Here is a 20,099-nt window from a genome sequence, read left to right as displayed (position 1 = left end):
GCCCGGGGGTCAGTGCGGGCTTCTGGTCATTTATTAATATATGAACATGGGAAAGTTATGTCTGATCCATTCTACTATAATAAACGGCTTATTTTTCTTCTCAGGTCATACAACATTGTTCCCAGTTTTCATGCCTTCCTTTATTCCATTCTCCTTTTCTGAATCAGTCCCCATATCCACTCACCTCCTCCAGAGACTTTTCTCTGGCAGCTCCCATCCTTCCACAAAAGGGAATCAGGTGTTCCCTCCTCTGAGAGCCTATAAAGCTCTGTCCATTACTGAGAGAGTTGGGTCCCTGGATAACTCCATGTCTTTCTGTCCTACTCCACAGACTGTGAGTTCAGTAGTGATGCAGTCTATCATTTTCCTCTTGGTTACCTAGTTCAGAACTTAATTCAGTTCACAGCTTCTAAGCAGTACATAAATATTTAATTAATGGATGGGTAGATTCATTAACAATAAACAGAGCAACTTGTGTTGAAAAGTAGTAGAAGCATGGAACGGAACGTGGGTGATTTTAGGAAAACCATTTCACTGGGAAGAGACAAATATATAATTTAACTTTTCTGAAAAATAAGTTTAAATATATATATATTGGCCTACATAACAGAAAAGTCCATGAAAAATCAGATCCAGCTGGAGGATCGCCAAAGAATTTTCTCCAAAGTAGAAATATATCCCACTTCATTTTCTCTGTGCCAACTTCATTGTGCCAATTTCTCCCCAAGAATTGGCAAAACTCTAGGCCTCTTTTTGGTTGACCCCTCAAGGGTTCTTGTGCTGGAGGTTTGGTCCCCAATGTGAGATGTTAAGAGGTGGCTGGACCTTTAAAAGGTGGGGCAGAGAGGGAGGCCCCTAGGTCAACTGAGGTCCAAATATCTTGTCTATTTCTTGGAACAGAAGAAAAACAGAAAGTGTTTGCTGCAATTGGTCTTCACCCACAACTCATAACTGACGTAAATGAGAGGACTCAGATAGTCAGACATAGTTTATCCAGAGGATCTGCCAAAAGAATGAAGCATGTCACCAGCAGCCAACTTTTGGAGATTATAGAGCTTGACTCTTGGAAATAACTTAATCAAAATCACTTGTTTTGTCTTGAAAGAAAAAGCAAAGAGTTATGTGGTTTTTATTTTATATGCCACTTAACTTCATGAAATCTTCATAAATCAAAATTTAAAAAATTTAAAGCACAGGAATACTATAACTTAGAACAAGAAACAAATTAATTCTCTCGTTTGAACAAGTGATTTTCTAAGAGAAGACCGTTTTAAGAGGTGAATGTTAGATTTCTATGTAGTCTTTAAACTCATGAAGGCAAAAATTCTTTTTATAAATTTATGTTTGTTTGGTTTTTTTTTTTTTGGTGGTGCTGGGGATTGAACCTAAGGACTTGTGCATGCTAGGTAAGCACTCTACAAACTGAGTCATATCCCCAGCCCTAAATTTATGTTTTTATTAATGCATTTTGGTTTATATAATTATGGGGCTCATTTTGACATATTCATAAATCCCCATATATAGTTTGCTCCATTTCAATCTCTAATACTACCATCTTCCCTCTATTCCTCCCTCCTACTGATCTCTTTCCACTACTCTATTGGTCTTCCTTTGGTTAATTTTTGTTTGTAATTTGTGCTTATGTGTAAAGGTAGAATTCAGTGTGATATATACATACATACACATAGTATAATTTGTCAATGTCAGTATGCATTTCCTTCCCTTTCCCCTCCCCACTCCCTCCTCCTCTATCTCCCTTCTCTACCACACTGTTTCCCCCCTTCTTTTTTCATGAAATCACCTTTAAAAAAATACCTTACTTCTCTCTAGCTTCCACATATGAGAGAACAATTTGACCCTTGACTTTCTGAGTCTGTCTTATTTCCCATGGGAGATATTCTCTAATTCCATTCATCCACTGGCAAATGACATAATTTTGTTCTTCTTTATATCCATTGTGTATAAATTCCACCTTTTATTTATCCATTCATCTTTTAGGGGATACCTAGGCTGGTTGCATAACTTAATTATTGTACACTGCTCTGCTATAAAGATTGGTATGCATGTTGTTTGGAGTCAACACCAAGGAGTGGGATAGCTGGGTCATGTGGTGGGTTTATTTCTAGTCTTTGAGAAATTTTCACACTGCTTTCCAAAGTAGTTGTATTAACTTTCAGTTCCACTAACAGTGTAGGAGTGTACCTTCCCTCCGACATCCTCATCCGCATTTATTGTTACCTGTATTCTTGAAATTTGCCATTTTAACTGGAGTGAGATAAAATCTCAGTGTCATTACAGTCTTCATCCCCTTGTTTGTTATTGAAGTTGAACATATTTTGCAAGGCTGCAATTCTTAAAGAAATAGGAGAATCTTTAAAAATTGAATTTTTGGTGGTAAAATTCCACTTTCCCTATAATCATCATGGAACCATTCATTCAGAATTAAAAAACAGTAAATTCCAGATGTTCACATCTTCCACTCCCCTCCCCAGGCATTGCCCTGGCAACAGCCACTTGCAGGAGTAACCTGACAGCTCTCGCCTCAGCTGTATCAGTGTCTCTCCCTTTCTGGGCCAATTTTTCTCAGTGGCTGCCATGAAACATTCCTTGCCATCAAACAGGAGCCAATGGATAAATATTTTCCCTTTTTTTTTTCTGCTTTAAACACATATTTTTTCAATATGTCTTAGAGAGTTTCTGGTAGGATGGAATCCCAGTTGCCCACCCTCTTTTCTTATTTCACTCTTCCCAGTTCTTCAGTCCTATACACCGGGGACACATTCTCAAATAAGTGACCTGCATGGCTGACCCATGATTAGGCTCCACTTTTCAAAGGGAACCCTAGACTGACCCAATGCTCCATTCTGGGAAGTAACCATGATGATTGGCAGGCAGGGGTGGGCACTGTAGTTCCACTGTTCTCCTCCAGCTTGCCTCAGGGACTCATTGTCTCACAACTGCCAAACCTATTTCCCTAAAATGACACAATGACTTTGTTTTGAAGGGGGAACAATGAAGATATCAAAGCATGCCATCAAATTCTAGGCTTTATCTCCCCCCACAACTCAAGGGCATTAGTGTCAGGTTCAGGGCAGCTTCACCATTCAGTATCCAACACTGCTTCTCTGGCTACCCTCTTTCTTTCATCTAGTCATACCTGCTCTCCGTCCAGGGGTTCAAACAGGAAAAACCATTTCTCAATTGCTTCTGTCCAAACCTGTTCCCCACTGCTGATTGATTCAGAAATGGGAAAATGATCTAAGCCTGGTGAAGTCAGAAACAGTGTCTAGAGTTTTTGCTGGAACAAGTGAAAATGCCCTGGGTTTGCTAAACTGATAAAATGAATGCTGTATTGGTTTTTTTTTTTTTTCATTATTATCATGAAATAACTTAGGTTGTGTAGCTTATAAAGAAAAGAGTTGGCTCAGTGGTAGAGCATTTGCCTAGCATGCTTGAGATACTGGGTTCAATCCCTGACACCACATAAAAATAAAAAATTTTAAAAAAGTAAAGAAAAGAGATATTTTTAGTTCACAGTTTTAGAAGTCCAAAGCCCAAATAGCATTGTACTGGCTCTTATGAGGCTCGTTCTGGCTGCATCACCTCCTGGCTGATGGAAGCACAGTGGTGGGAGCAAAGTCAAAAGAGGGTTGGGGGACAGGGAGAGAGGGAGAGGGAGAGGGAAGTAGGAGAGAGCAGGGTGAGAAGCTTCCAGAGTCAAGAAAATGATCCAGAAACTGTTGGAAAGTGATGAATCAGCTGCTTAATCTGTTTATTTTCTACCAACCCCTTTTTAATCTCCCAGGAAGGGTAGGATTTTCAAGCCTTGACTTTCTAGAGTTTTTAGTTATTCATATACACATTTATACTATACAAAAATTCAGGTACATTTTCCATTCTATCCTCCAAATCCTACTTGACTCTGAGAACTCTGCTTAAAAGACGACAGAAAGAAGATGAAAATAAGCAAGACTAACATACAATTTAAGATTTACTCCCCAGTTTTAGGCTAAACACTGTACTTGCTTTGCATTTCTTTAGTTGAAAAAAATTTCTTTCCAAATACATTTGTATAATTTTTCTTTCTCTATTGTTAGGTTCAAGGTTACTATGATGATTAACAGATTTTTACAATAGTCAATGACACTAGTGATCATGTAGAGCCAAGCATAGAATACTTGCTCAATAAATGCTTTTTAAGTGTATTTAGGCACTAGAGATTTTCAATGTTTTTGTTCTAGATGGCTTGTTTGAAAGTATCCTTTGGAAATTTTTCTAATGTTTATTTTGCCTTCAAACCCTAAAAATAATAAAGTTGTAGAATGTAAGTCTTGTAAGCAATACTTATTTACTTTAAAGGGAATACATTTAACACTAGTAGAACAAGAAAACATATGGTGAAGAAAGCCTTGACATTCTTTATAAAAAAAACACTCTTGCATTTCTTGAAACAGAAAAGAGAAAGTGATAGATTTATTTTATGTTAAATGTTTTACTCTGGCATTTTGTATATATTTGCCTTTACTTAATGTGTGCATGATTACAATTGCAGTATTAGAATTGGACTTACAAATAAGTACAACAGAGAATTTATACTTTACTAGAATATTAAGTGTTCTTTTTAAAATCAATATATTCTTCATCAATTTCTAAATCCATAAAATTTATACCCATGCTATTCTTACGGAACTATGACCACGAACCAAAATGTTATTTATTTATTTATTTATCATATATTATCAATTTATAGACTTGGAGAAAGAGTTTTAATTCTCTCTCTCTCTCTCTCTCTCTCTCTCTCTCTCTCTCTCTCTCTCTTGTTTTTGTTTTACACTTTGGTATTTTACAATATTGCCAACAAAATTCACAAAGTTGATAATCTCTGGGATTTTTACATGATATATTAATCAGAAACTACTAATCACTATTAAAAGGCCAGGCATAGTGTTTTACATACATTGATTCAATAGTTCTGACAAGATGGCAATGATCTGGTTAAAAGACTTTTCTCAGAGCCTGAATAATTAGGTAACCTGGCTCCCCCACTTGTTGGCTGTTTGACTTTGATTGGATTGCTTCATCTCTCAGATGGTGATCAGGTAATTGCCTATCTCAGAGAGCTGATGTGAGGAGTAAGAATTGTTAAATTCAACCTGCTTAAAACAATGCATGTCATACAAATAAATATTAGTAATTGTTTACTATTGATAGTAGTAGTATGGCAAAGAAGAAATCTGAAGATGGATCTGAAGAAATTCACACTGGGCTAGGGATGAAATTTAGTGATAGAGGACTTACCCACCATGTATGAGGCTTGGGGTTTTAATACCAACAATGAAAAAAAAGAAAGATGGGGTGAGATAAAGAAAAGAAACTCACCCCAACATCAGATACTAAGTGAGCAGAGTAATCATAGTGAGGATTTGAAATCGGATTCTAACCCATTATACCATACCACTTTCCTTGATTCTTCTTTCTCTAACTAAATTATATTATTTTTCACATAATGTTGATGTTACAGAAAATAGTATTTAGTACACAAATGCCATACTGTGTGTATGGTATTGATCATAGGAAAATAAATAAGTTCACCAATTCTGACCTATAAAGGGACTTTCGGAAACATATACCTACTAAGAATGTAGTTCATTTTAACTTTGCTTTATTAAGGGCTCCTTATATTATCTCCTCACTGTCATAACTTCAGTGCCTTAAAATGTTTTGCCTATAAAATAAATATACTTATTATGTACTAGGTAACAAAAATATGCACAAGTATGGCACAAAAGTGTAAACAGACAGTGCAGCCATTTTCATTAGTTTTTATCCAAAAATTAAAAGGAGCTTAGGCATCTCAGTCAATAGTGGTTTCCTACAAAAGGGTGACAGGGCCATCTCATGAGATATGACACAGTGTTTGTACCATGCTTACATCTCTAAGATACATGGGCCATTTATTATTGTTGTGTGGACACATTGAATTATTTTGTGTAAATGCATAGAAAGGATGATTTTATTGTCACTCACTATTGCCTGGCTTCCTTTTTACTTTGAAATTATTAAAATCTGGGAATATGGTTATACAAATCAAGTGTTTTGCCTGTCCATGCTCTAAAGAATCCCTCCTCTCCATTTCCATTGTAGCTAACCCAAAAGGAGACTCAAGTTTCAGTTCCATAAACACATATGATTTACGACCTGTCCTATAACAACCATTATATTAGCTGTTCAATTTTCAAAAATATATGCCATAGAGAATTGCCCTTGAAGATCTCACTCACTGTTCAGTTAAGAGAGGCAGACATGTGGACAGAAGAGTAAATTATATGTGGCACATGTCAGTATGGAGAGATCTGCTGCAATTGTATAAAGGAACAAATGCTTAAATAAGTCAGAGCTTCATAATCATTTTCAACATGTGTTGTTCATTCTCAGTGTAGCTATATTTATTAGGCCCCTACCAGTGTACTAAAATAGTGATAAACATGACCTCTAACCTCCTAGAGCTTTCCATTGAGGCAAAAAGAAAAAAAAATTTTAAACACACTCCAAGACATGCGTCTGAGCATAACATGTATATGTGTATTATGGATGTGAAAAGGGAAAGGCTGGGGTGCTGCAAGAGAGAACAACAAAGGAGCATAATAGAGTGTCACTTCAGGCTCCTCTGAGGATGTTGTTATTTAAACCAATACCAAACACATGAACAGAACTTAGCCAACTAAAAAGACAGGTGGTGAGAGAATAGGAGAAAGAACATTCCAGCCCCAGGGATTCAGTTTGAACTATGCACATTTCTGCAGATATTCCATGCTGCAGAGCAGTTGGATGTCAGCTAATTCCATGCTGCAGTCTCCAAATATCCTTCACCAATACTAATTAGTGTGACAGAGAGAATCCAGCATATACCAGATTTGGAATGTGCATATACCTAGTCCTGATAACACCCAAGCCATTCTTTTTCAAGAAAAGGAAGACAGTTCATGTTGATCTCTTCACCTTTCCTGTGTGGGACTCTGTGGCATACCTTCCACCCTTACCTCCACATCATTTACACACTCAACTCCCAGATTCTGTATCCTCCTTCAGAGAACATTGTTGCTCCCCACCAGCAAAACAGCCCATCTCACCCTTCACTGGGACTGGGACACGTGGCCCACCAAACTCTCCTGTTCTCTCTTCTGGAATATTATCCGGGATGAAGACAAATCGAGAATCATTCAAGCTCCAATATTTTTTTTTAATCAAATACAATTTTTGTAATATATCTAAGATTATGAGTAATGAGGATAATTGACCTTGCTTCTTACAGTATATGGGAAGATGGTTAGTGAAGCTGGTAAATCTCATCCAAGAGACTGGAGAAGGCTTCCACATTCAGGTAACATTCTGAAGACTGTCATTGCCTAGAGAACGAATTCCAGTTTTCAATAGCAGATTATAAACAACACATCTTTAACTACACAGTAGTAGCCAAACTCAACAGAAGTCAACCAGAAAGGCAGGGGTCTAAGGGCAGTTTTTGGTAATGCAGAAGCTAGTTAAGAAGGAAACAGAACTTGTCTGGGTCTCAAAGGAATACACTGTGTAAACTGCATGGTGACCACAGAGCGCTCTGTGGTTCCACATAAAGAAAACATAGACCTAATAAGATTGAGCACTAGTGTTTTAAACTACATAAATGTGTGCACATTTCAGTTAGGGTAGGAGATGTGGCTCCTGCTGCCAACTTAAGGCCAAGAAATCCCTTTGTTGGGTTGTTTTATTTAATCTTGCCTGGCTAGAGCCCAACTCTTCTGTGAAATGACTTAGCTTCCTCACCCCAGTTCCTCATTCCCCATCCCAGGTTTCCGGACTGGAGCAGCAGGAGAGATAAAAGAGGCGGGACAATGCTGGAGCCGCGGGCCTGGGAACCCTAGCCCCCACTTGCCTTGAGCACTTGGATCCTGCTGGAAACTCCAGGACATGGGCCTCATATTGCGCTCCTGCAGCCTCTGTCCCCAGCTCTACCCTGGGCTGCTGCTCCTGGGGCTATTGCTCCTATCAGCTGTGGTCACAGTCGCCAGAGGAGGTGAGAGCAAAAGTAAGGCGGGGAGGGACCGACCCAGGGGAGCAGAGGGAATTGATTCCGGGAACCCCCGGGGGGCTGAGGCAGTGTCCTTAATGTTAATGGTTCCAGCTCTATTGTCCTGGGGTTGGGAAGTGTGTGGGCACTGTGTCAAGCTCTGCACAAGTGCTCTGCCACTGAGTCAATATACCTTCCCTCTGGAAATGCAATTCGCTGCTAAGGAAAAGAAGGCCAAGGGCTGGGGTGGGGGGTGGGGCAGGGAGATTCCCCAGGTGCCTCTGGCCACTCCTGAAATCCCCCTCCCTCCCCTACTCCTGGCTCCCACCCTTTCTGCCACCCTGCAGAAGATGGGGACTCTCACTGTGTGTGTGTAAAAACCAAGTCCAAAGTCAATGCTGAAAACATCTTCAAACTGGAGGTGATCAAGGCAGGACCCCACTGTGCCACAGCCCAGATGATGTGAGTTCTGGCCCTGGGCAGTTGGTGCTGCCTTTTTCCTCTCTGTCCCTCTGTCCCTCTGTATGATCTTGTTTTGGAATCAGGGCACCAAAGGTGCATGTCTTTGTTTTTTGCTGCAGAGCTACACTGAAGAGTGGAAGGAAAATTTGCCTTGATCGGCAGGTCTCCCTCTTTAAGAGATTAATGAAGAAACTCCTGGACAGTTAGTTTCTACCTGGCTAAATGTGTATTTTGCTATAAACATTGTTGGGTGTTTCCCCCCACCACACACACACACACACACACACACACACACACACACACACACACACAATTTCGCTCTAACTGAAAAAGAATCTTCTAATGCTTATATTATCCTTCAAATCTTAAATAAATAAATAATATGAATCAAGTTGTGATTTTGTCAAAATATTGCTTCATAATAGAGCAGAAAATAGTGATGCCATAACATATTTTCTTACAAGAAAACACCTCAAGAATTTTAAGCAAAAAAAAAAAAATATTTTGAAGAAGGGTTTTTTATAAGAAATAAATTTCCTGGTGCTACATGTAGGCTGATAGATATTTGCATGTTTATGTGACTGCATTACTTAATATATGCATATTCACTGTATGTGTTACCTTTGTTAATAATAGCATTTAAGCATTACTAGTCTCCTAGGCTCTTTTTTTTTTAAATTAAGTAAATAAATCCGACCCTAAATTTATCCCTTTTAAGACATAGACTCTACTACATTATTATTAGAAAATTAATACAAATAGAATTTGAAAAGGATAGTTAACGTTACTCTATTAATAGTTTGGGAAACTGCATTAAAATAGCTTAATCTTTATAAGTTTTTTGAAAATGTTGATATTCTATAAAAATGAAAATTAAAAATAGTTTTTATATTCATAATGCTGCCTGCAAAGGATCCCTATTTTGCAAACCTACCAGTTTTGTTCTTTTTATATTTACATGTTAGTATTCCTCTAAGCATGCAGATGTCTTGAATAGAATTTTTTTCTCCCTGGGCATTTATAGGTTGAGGAGTTGCATTATTTGCAGCTCATTATTCTCCATTGCATTCCCTAACATTAGAGGTGTTAAGATTACATGTTAAACAGCCATGGAACCAGGAGCAGTGCAAGCTGAAGTTTTCATTCACACTTTGGGAAGATGTTACTACACTTTGGGGAGAAAAGAAGATGTTACAACATGGGTATATTAGTTACCTATTGCTTATGTAACAAATTCTCACAAACTCAGTGGCTTACACAACACAAATCTATTTCTCACAGTCCTGAAGGTCACAAATTCAAAATAAGTCTTAATGGGCTGAACTCAACATGTCCTCAGGGCTGTGTTCCTTCTGGCTTTAGAGGGCAGTCTTTCTCCTTACCTTTCTCAGCCTCTAGAAGCCACCTCCATTCCTTGGCTTGGGGCCCTTTTTTCCAAGTTTGAAGCTTATCATTCCAGCCTGAGCTTTTGTTGTCACATCTCCCCTGTCCTCTGACATTCTCTAATAAGGAGCTGTGTGTACACATTGGGCCCAATTGGATCAACCAGAATAACCTTACTATCTTAACATCCTAACACATGTGCCAAATTATTTTCTAGCCATATGAGGTAACCTAGTCATAGGTTTCAGGCATCAAGCCATGGGAATCTTAGTGGTAGGCGACATTATTCAGCATACTACAATGGGCAAGAAGGCAGAATCTAGTTGAGGCAGAAGAAAGCCACTGATGCTTTTTTAGGAACTAGGCAATTTCGACCTAAGGTGACAATGTTTATATAATGGTATGTTTAAACTCCTAAGGGAAATGAGACTATGATGTCATTCAGTCTCTTGGGAAAAAGGGACACCTTAGGATGACAAATTAATTAAAATAGACACAATTTCTAGAGGCTTATAAAGTGCTAAAACGTCATCTAAAATTTCTACACCCACATTGTGAGTTAGGTAATATAATCCCCATCACAGAGTTGAGGTAACTGTCTAGGAAAGGCCACGGCTTGTTAGAAGCTGTATAAATCAGTCTGGTTCCTATCTCCCTGCTCTGGGTTTCACATTGTACATTCACACAAACAAGTAGCATGGTAGCCCATGCTTCAGAAAGGAATGAACCCATAAACTGGCTCTTGTAGATGGATTAGGGTTTGCTAGTGGGTCAAAGGGAAGAGTGGTACTACCACAACATGAAAACTAGACAGAAAGATGCATGATTGTTAAGTCCTCGGCATATTTGGACAGAAGTTCATAGTTCTGCAGGGCTGCAGTCTATGGGGAAAGAGAGTGAACAATGGTCTCCTGTTTAGTTTTCATCCACTTGGTGCTTTTCCCTTCCTGTATAGCTTTCATGCATTCTTACCTAAATTATCTCTTAAAACACAGATATAATTATGGCACTTCCCTTCATAAAATGAAATTCAAAGTCCTTAGCATGGCTCTCAAGGCTGTGCTACATTCACTTTCCCTCTATGTCTTGTTTCCTCATCCATGAAGTGGAAACAATCTGAGTATATGCTTCATGGTTATTGTGAGGACTAAAGAAGTGGCATCTGTAAAACATTTGGTGTAGTTCTTCATGCTTAATAACACCAAATATTAATTCTTGCTATCAATAATGCTTCCAAAATACCATCCCAGTCAGTTTGGAGTGCTGTGTTTAGCAAAGCAATTTTTTTTGTGACAGATAGCAATACAGGGTTACAATAACACCAGTGTTCTTCAGAGCCAATGAAATTTCAGGAGAAAACGTTGGAAACGAGATGAGAATGGTATGATTTATTTTGCTCATTCCTCTTCTGCTGTCTGTCTCAAACAACACACTCAGTTGTATCCCATAACAGAGGTGAGTTAAAGGGACAAAAGGCCACAACAAATTTTTCCAAGTGAACCAGTGGTGGAATCTTGGGCCTCATATGCTTTTACTTCAGAATCACTGTGGTCTAACTATTCTGAGAACACTTTCAAGTTGCTGTCTTTATCAGCAAGGGCATTGAGAGAGGTCTTCCTTACCAGGAAAAGCCCAACACACACACAATTCCCTGTTGTTCAGCATTTATGGAGTAATAAGCTTGAGTGTACTTGAACTGTCCATCCACCCCTTCCCTCCCAAGCCTGGTGTTGGTTGGAGGCAGGCAGTGGGAAATGTCCACAAACTAGGCACTTACTTCCTGTCATGTCCCTATCAACAAAACAAAACCACCAAAAGATATTTTGCCCCCTGAAGTTGTTCTGCTATTTTTAAATCTTTGCTCTCTTTTTTCTTCTAAGACCTTTGTGATAACAGTTTCCTCTGTAATAAGAAGAACGTTGAAGGCTTACTTGAATTTAAAGATATATCCACAGTTTTCTCATTTTAAAGGATGTGATACTACAGATAATAGCACATAAAGAGAAAACAAATATTTTTCAAAAACTATAATTTCACCACTCAGAAGTATCCTTTTCCTTTTTCAAAGTACTGGTCATATGATATGGTTATAAGATGAACAGTTAATTTTCAATAAAGTGTCATTTGTACTCACGGACTCACAAAAGAAACAGTAATTACTTGATTATATTTCAAGGAGTTTAGGAAACATTTCTGTCCCAATTTTACAAATAGAAAACCAAATTCCAGTATAATAGAATAAGTTTTTTTTGGCCAGGGAATGAAGGGCAAATCCATGTGATCTAGTAATCTAGCATTCATTCATATCATTCATATATATATATATATATATATATATATGTATATATATATATATATACTGTGACTGCATATATTCATTGTGTATTTATGTATGTGTGTATATAGTTCCACATGTATACATCTATATACAGGTATGCCCACACATGCTCACACACACATAAAAATTTCAAAATACAATACTTACACTTGCTTTATACTGTGGAATCCTGGTACTTCATTTTCAGCACTATGCTATCCTACTTTTAAAAAATGTTAACCACAACTCTATAATTTCATGACTTAATGCTGGACATGAATGATAGTATAAAAGCACTTTAATTAGAGTCAAGTTCTTATGTTTCCTATTGAGTTCACACTCTAGAGAAGGCACCTGGATAGACAGCAGGCATGAAATGAGCAGGGCCAGCAGCGTAGTTCAATCTGCTTGGCCATGTATCCTCTTCCTTCATTCTCACTCTGTCCTTAGTTGAATTCCCATGACAAGCAGAATTTGATTGTAACTGAAATATCAAACAATCACTGATGGTACGAAGAGCATGAGCATACTCTAGTGTCTATGAATACCATGGTGAGATCTCCGAGCCTAACAAGGTTAGCAGTTGGGAAGAATGTCATTAATGTTCAATTAACTATCTGCTGCCTAGATGCCTTTTGCTCAGCCTTCAACTACACCATTGCATCAGCAGGACTAAGTGCATTATTGTTCCTCTTCATGTAGTTAATATTTGACAAATATTTATTTAGCCCTGGTCTTTCAGGTATTTATCTGGAATTTGAAGTGAAGAGAAGGACTAGGTTTGACCATTATTCCCTGATGTAAAGTAGGAAAAAACAGATAAGTGCATATTCACAGTCTAGCTTAATAGTCATTCTGGTGATGGAGGTATGCATACATTTCCTTATTCCTTTGATAATAGTTCCTATAGTTCTCACTAACATACTGGTAGAAGAAGACTAATTCTGCAACACAGATGGTAAGTGAAAGCTAATTGTTCCAACTTTGCTTGATGACTACTCTGCCTGCAAGTTTAACAGCCTTTCATCACAAAATGCCAGATAAATGTGTAATCCCATGTTGTATCTGCTAAAGAGAAGAAATAAATATTTGGCATGGCTTGAACATATCTCCTAGGTTTTACATGATGGGAACTTACTCCTCAATGGAACAGTGTTAAAGGGGGAACTTTTAAAAGGTGGTCATGAGGATTCTGTCTTTTAAAAGGTGGTCATGAGGATTAGTACCATTATCACAGCAGCAAGTTCATTATCATGGCGGCTGGTTCCTTTTAAGGGATGAATTCTTGAGTTCAGCCCCTTTCTCTCCCTCTCCTGCACCCTTCTCTACTTCACTTTGTGATGCCTTCTGCCATGTTATGATGCAGCAAGTAAGCCTTCTGCAGGTTTAGCTCCTCAATCTTGGATTTGCAAGCCTCCAGAACCACCAGGAGCCAAATAAATTTCCATCTATTGTAAATTCATTCAGTCTGTGGTATCCTGTTACAACAGCATAAAAAGGAATTTTTACATCAAAATCTTATTTCTTTGTTGTTGTTGTTGTTTACTAGGAAGACACTTAAGCCAGGCCCCCAATCATCAGATGTCCTGTATATTTTATAATCTTTAGATGTATTGGTTGATAAACATTGTGGTTTTGTTATTTGATTCTTTTAGTTGCTACCAACAGTGGAAAGTACCCCTGTGCCTGTCATATTCAACTTTTTCTAACTAGCTGTCTGTATGCAAGCTTTGGATTGTGATTCTGTATGGGAAAATTTTGGCCTGTTGGCCTTGTTCTTAATGGGTTATGTATTGGGTCAAGGATTGTGGCCACCTATGTTTGGAATGGCATGTGCTCTTGTGCAAATCTCTAAGGAAAGGGAAGAAAAGTAGTATTCACTTGTAAGATTTCAATTCTGAATCAGAACCCATGCTGGATCCTACTATTAGTGTGATTTACTCCTTTAGTTACCCTGCATGGTGGCCACCATAGTCCTTGTTTTGGAAATGAGGAAACTGAGTACACTAATGGTCACACAGAAACAAAATTAAGATTTAATCCAAAGGAGTTGTCTTATCCTATTTTGTATTGCTGAAATTGAATAGCACAAAGTAGGTAACTTATAAATAGAAGAAACCTATTTCTTAGAATATTGGAGGTTGAAAAGTCCAAGGTCAAGGGGCTGCATATGATGAGAAGCTTATTGCTATTTCATAACATGACAGTGGAATTGACATGATGAGAAAGCCCATGAGAGAGGGCCAGGGCAGGAGCAAGAGAAAGCCAAGAAAGTTGAGTATATTTTTACAACAACCCACTCTCCCCATTACTAAGCCACTCCTGCCACAATGGCATTGATCCATTCAAAACAGTGGAACACTTATTCCTGTGTCCCAATTACCATCACAGTGGCACTTAATTTCAACATGTGCTTTGAAGGCATTTTGGTCAGCTTTTTCACTGCTGTGACTGAAAGATCCAACCAGAATAACTTTAAAGGAGGGAAAGTTTATTTGGGGACCCACAGTTTCAGAGATCTCAATTCACAGACAGCAGGCTCCATTCCTCAGGTCTAGAGGTGAGACTGGACATCATGGGGGAAGAGTGTGGCAGAGAGAAGCAGCTCACATAATGATCAGGAAGCAGAGAGAGACTCCATTCACAAAACCATGCCCCATTTCCCACCTACTCCAGTCACACCCTACTACTTCAATTACCACTCAGTGAATCCCTATTAGGGGATTAATTCACTGATTAGGTTAAGTCTCCTATACCCTAATCATTTCTCCTCTGAGAAATTCAAGAGCATTGTCTCACGCGTGAGTTTTGGGGGCACACCTCACATCCAAACCATAACAGAAGGGGAGACTCAAATTATTAGCTCATTGGGCTAATGTTACCATTTATGAGAGAATATAACAAAAAGAGAAATATGGGGAGAAAAAAATCAGTATAAAACTATTAAACTCACTAAATTATTATGTTTGTTTTTTTCCAAAGCCCCCTGAAAAGCAATGTATTTTCTGCCCTTGATTAAGTTCCCATTAGAAACAAATATAATGGCTGAAGCGGAACAGGCAGTGAATATAACAGGACAAGGAGGTAGCACTCATATAGACACCTATTTGTTGGAATATCTCTATGTCAAAAACTGCTTGTCATGGGAATTCCAACCCAGGTCGGGGGTGAGAATGAAGGAAGAGGATACGTGGCCAAGCAGATTGAACTATGCAGCAGGCCCTGCTCATTTCATGCCTGCTGACTCTCCAGGTGCCTTCTCCATAGTGTGGACTCAATAGGTAACATAAGAACTTGACTCTAATTAAAGTGCTTTTATACTAACATCCATGTCCAGCAGTGAGTCATGAAATTATAGAGTTGTGGTCAACATTTTTTAAAAGTAGGATAGCATAGTGCAGAAAATGAAATACCAGGATTAACAGTATAAAACAAGTGTAAGTATTGTATTTTGAAATTTTTATGTGTGTGTGAGCTTGTGTGAGCATACCTGTATATAGATGTATACATGTGGAACTATATACATACATACATAAATACACAATGAATATATGCAGTCAGAGTATATATATTTATATCATATGAATGATATAAATGAATGCTAGATTACTAGATCACATGGATTTGCCCTTCATTCCCTGGCCAAAGAAAACTTATTCTATTATACTGGAACTTGGTTTTCTATCTATAAAATTGGGAGAGGAATGCTCCCTAACTCCTTGAAATATAATCAAGTAATTACTGTTTCTTTTATGAATCTGTGAGAAAAATGACACTTAATTGAAACTTAACTGTTCATCTTATAACCATATCATATGACCAGTACTTTGAAAAAGGAAAAGGATACTTCTGAGTGGTGAAATTATAGTTTTTGAAAAATATTTGTTTTCTCTTTATGTGCTATTATCTGTAGTATCACATCCTTTAAAATGAGAAAACTGTGGATATATCTTTAAATTCAAGTAAGCCTTCAACGTTCGTCATATTACAGAGGAAACTGTTATCACAAAGGTCTTAGAAGAAAAAAGAGAGCAAAGATTTAAAAATAGCAGAACAACTTCAGGGGGCAAAATATCTTTTGGTGGTTTTGTTTTGTTGATAGGGACATGACAGGAGGTAAGTGCCTAGTTTGTGGACATTTCCCACTGCCTGCCTTCAACCAACACCAGGCTTGGGAGGGAAGGGGTGGATGGACAGTTCAAGTACACTCAAGCTTATTACTCCATAAATGCTGAACAACAGGGAATTGTGTGTGTGTTGGGCTTTTCCTGGTAAGGAAGACCTCTCTCAATGCCCTTGCTGATAAAGACAGCAACTTGAAAGTGTTCTCAGAATAGTTAGACCACAGTGATTCTGAAGTAAAGGCATATGAGGCCCAAGATTCCAGCACTGGTTCACTTGGAAAAATTTGTTGTGGCCCTTTGTCCCTTTAACTCACCTCTGTTATGGGATACAACTGAGTGTGTTGTTTGAGACAGCCAGCAGAAGAGGAATGAACAAATTAAATCATACCACTCTCATCTCCTTTACAACGTTTTCTCCCACAAAGTTCATTTGATCTGAAGAACACTGGTGCTATTGCGACCCTGTATTGCTATCTGTCACAAAAAATTGCTTTGCTAAACACAACACTCCAAAACGACTGAGATGGTATTTTGGAAGCATTATTGATAGCAAGAATTATTATTTGGTGTTCTTAAGCATGAAGAACTACACCAAATGTTTTACAGATGCCACTTCTTTAGTCCTCACAGTAACCATGAAGCATATACTCAGATTGTTCCCACTTCATGGATGAGGAAACAAGGCACAGAGGGAAAGTGAATGTAGCACAGCCTTGAGAGCCATACTAAGGGCTTTGAGTTCTGTTTTATGAAGGGAAGTGCCATAATTATATCTGTGTTTTAAGAGATAATTTAGGTAAGAATGCATGAAAGCTATACAGGAAGGGAAAAGCACCAAGTGGATGAAAACTAAACAGGAGACCATTGTTCACTCTCTTTCCCCATAGACTGCAGCCCTGCAGAACTATGAACTTCTGTCCAAATATGCCGAGGACTTAACAATCATGCATCTTTCTGTCTAGTTTTTCATGTTGTGGTAGTACCACTCTTCCCTTTGACCCACTAGCAAACCCTAATCCATCTACAAGAGCCAGTTTATGGGTTCATTCCTTTCTGAAGCATGGGCTACCATGCTACTTGTTTGTGTGAATGCACAATGTGAAACCCAGAGCAGGGAGATAGGAACCAGACTGATTTATACAGCTTCTAACAAGCCGTGGCCTTTCCTAGACAGTTACCTCAACTCTGTGATGGGGATTATATTACCTAACTCACAATGTGGGTGTAGAAATTTTAGATGATGTTTTGGCACTTTATAAGCCTCTAGAAATTGTGTCTATTTTAATTAATTTGTCATCCTAAGGTGTCCTTTTTCCCAAGAGACTGAATGACATCATAGTCTCATTTCCCTTAGGAGTTTAAACATACCATTATATAAACATTGTCACCTTAGGTTGAAAGTGCCTAGTTCCTAAAAAAGCATCTGTGGCTTCCTTCTGCCTCAACTAGATTCTGCCTTCTTGTCCATTGTGGTAGGCTGAATAATGTCCACTAAGATTCCCATGGCTTGATGCCTGAAACCTATGACTAGGTTACCTCATATGGCTAGAAAAAAAATTTGGCACATGTGTTAGGATGTTAAGATAGTAAGGTTATTCTGGTTGATCCAACTGGGCCCAATGTGTTCACACAGCTCCTTATTAGAGAATGTCAGAGGACAGGGGAGATGTGACAACAAAAGCTGAGGCTGGAATGATAAGCTTCAAACTTGGAAGAAAGGGCCCCAAGCCAAGGAATGGAGGTGGCTTCTAGAGGCTGAGAAAGGTAAGGAGAAAGACTGCCCTCTAAAGCCAGAAGGAACTCAGCCTGAGGACATGCTGAGTTCAGCCCATGTAGTCTTATTTTGAATTTGTGACCTTCAGGACTGTGAGAAATAGATTTGTGTTGTGTAAGCCACTGAGTTTGTGAGAATTTGTTACACAAGCAATAGGTAACTAATATACCCATGTTGCAGCATCTTCTTTTCTCCCAAAGTGCAGTAGTGTCTTCCCAAAGTGTGAATGAAAACTTCAGCTTGCACTGTTCCTGGTTCCATGGCTGTTTAACATGTAACCTCTAATTTTAAGGAATGCAAGGGAGAATACTGAACTGCAAATAAGGCAACTCCTCAACCTGAAAATGCCTAGGGAAAAAAAATTCTATTCAAGACATCTGCATGCTTAGAGGAATACTAACATGTAAATATAATAAGAACAAACTGGTAGGTTTGCAAAATAGGGATCCATTGTAGGCAGCATTATGAATACAAAAACTGTTTTTGATTTTCATTTTTGTGGAATATCAACACTTTCAAAAACCTTATAAAGATTAAGCTATTTTAACGCAGTTTCCCAAAGTATTAATAGAGTCACATTTACTATTCTTTTCAAATTCTATTTGTATTAATTTTTTAATAATAATGTAGTAGAGTCTAAGTCTTAATGGGATAAAATCAGGGTCTGATTTATTTACTTAATTAAAAAACGCCTAGGAAACTAGTAATGATTAAATGCTATTATTAACAAAGCTAAGAAATGCAGTATATATGCATCTATGAAATAATGCAGTCACCTAAACATGCAAATATCTATCAGCCAACATGTAGCACCAAGCAAATTTAGTTCTTATAAAACAAACCCTTCTTCAAAATATTTTTTTTTGCTTAAAATTCTGGAGGTGTTTTCTTGTAAGAAAAAATGATATGACATCACTATTTTCTGCTATATTATGAAGCAATATTTTGACGAAATAACACCTTGATTCATATTATTTGTTTATTGAAGATTTGAAGGATAATATAAGCATTAGAAGATTCTTTTTTAGTTAGAGCGAATGTGTGTGTATGTGTGTGGTGGGGGTAACACCCAAACATGTTATATAGCAAAGTACACATTTAGCCAGGTAGAAACTACCTCTGCATGAGTTTTCCAATTAATGCCTTAAAGAAGGAGACTTGCCCTGCAAGGCAAACTCTACTCCCACTCTTCAGTGTAGCTCTGCAGGAAAAAGAGAAGAGATGCACCTTTTGGTGCCTACATTCCAAAACAAGATCAGAAAGAGGGGACAGAGGGACAAAGGGCAGTACCAACTATACAAGGCCAGAACTCACATCATCTGGGTGGTGGCACAGAGGGGTCCTGGCTTGATCATCTCCAGGTTGGTGATGTCCTTGACTTTGACTTTGTACCTGGTCTTTGCACACATGCACTGAAACTCCCTATCTTCTTCAGGGTCCTCTGAGGGTGACAGAAAAGGTGAAGAGCCAGGAGTAGGGGAGGGAGGGGGATTTCAGGAGTGGCCAGAGGCACCTAGCTAATCTCCCTGCCCCATCCCCCACCCCTGCCCTTGGTCATCATTTCCTTAGCAGCGAATTGCATTTCCAGAGGAAAGTTATATTGACTCAGTGGCAGCGCACTTGTGCAGAGTTTAGCAGAGTGCCCTCACACTTCGCAACCCCAGGACAATAGAGCTGGAACCATTAACATTAAAGACACTTCCTCAGCCCCCCGGGGGTTCCTGGAACCAATTCCCACTGTTCTGGTTGGTCGGTCCCTCCCCTCTTTGCTTCTGCTCTCACCGCTCCTGACGACTGTGACCACAGCTGATAGGAGCAACAGCCCCAGGAGCAGCAGCCCAGGGTAGAGATGGGGGCAGAGGCTGCAGGAGCGCAATATGAGGCCCATGTCCTGGAGTTTCCAGCAGGATCCCAGTGCTCAGAGCAAGTGGGGGCAAGGGTTCCCAGGTTCGCGGCTCCAGAGACGTCCCCGCC

The 20,099-nt window shown here is 38.7% G+C and overlaps 2 protein-coding genes across 3 annotated transcripts; one reads left to right on the top strand and one right to left on the bottom strand.

Annotated features, from left to right (window-relative positions):
* The first annotated feature begins 7,868 nt into the window (after positions 1-7,868).
* LOC101954665 (platelet factor 4) lies at positions 7,869-8,918 on the top strand. 2 transcript variants are annotated; one of them, XM_021731618.3, is made up of 3 exons: positions 7,869-8,071; positions 8,413-8,527; positions 8,647-8,918. In XM_021731618.3, the coding sequence occupies exons 1-3, from the start codon at positions 7,966-7,968 to the stop codon at positions 8,732-8,734; spliced, it is 309 nt and encodes a 102-aa protein (XP_021587293.1). In that variant the 5' UTR covers positions 7,869-7,965; the 3' UTR covers positions 8,735-8,918. The 2 variants fall into 2 exon arrangements, with proteins under 2 accessions (XP_021587293.1, XP_077876889.1); XM_078020763.1 differs by having other exon boundaries at positions 7,869-8,083.
* Positions 8,919-19,090: 10,172 nt separating this feature from the next.
* LOC110598919 (platelet factor 4) lies at positions 19,091-20,099 on the bottom strand. Its single transcript, XM_021731619.3, has 3 exons — positions 19,908-20,099; positions 19,440-19,566; positions 19,091-19,326 (listed from the first exon to the last, which is right to left on the bottom strand). Exons 1-3 carry the CDS (start codon positions 20,011-20,013, stop codon positions 19,239-19,241), a joined length of 321 nt encoding a protein of 106 aa, XP_021587294.1. The 5' UTR covers positions 20,014-20,099; the 3' UTR covers positions 19,091-19,238.

The sequence above is a fragment of the Ictidomys tridecemlineatus genome, chromosome 9 (genome assembly GCF_052094955.1).
Source record: "Ictidomys tridecemlineatus isolate mIctTri1 chromosome 9, mIctTri1.hap1, whole genome shotgun sequence".
NCBI classification, from domain to species: domain Eukaryota; kingdom Metazoa; phylum Chordata; class Mammalia; order Rodentia; family Sciuridae; genus Ictidomys; species Ictidomys tridecemlineatus.
Note: the sequence above shows the minus strand (reverse complement) of the source record. Positions and strands in the feature narration are given on the sequence as shown.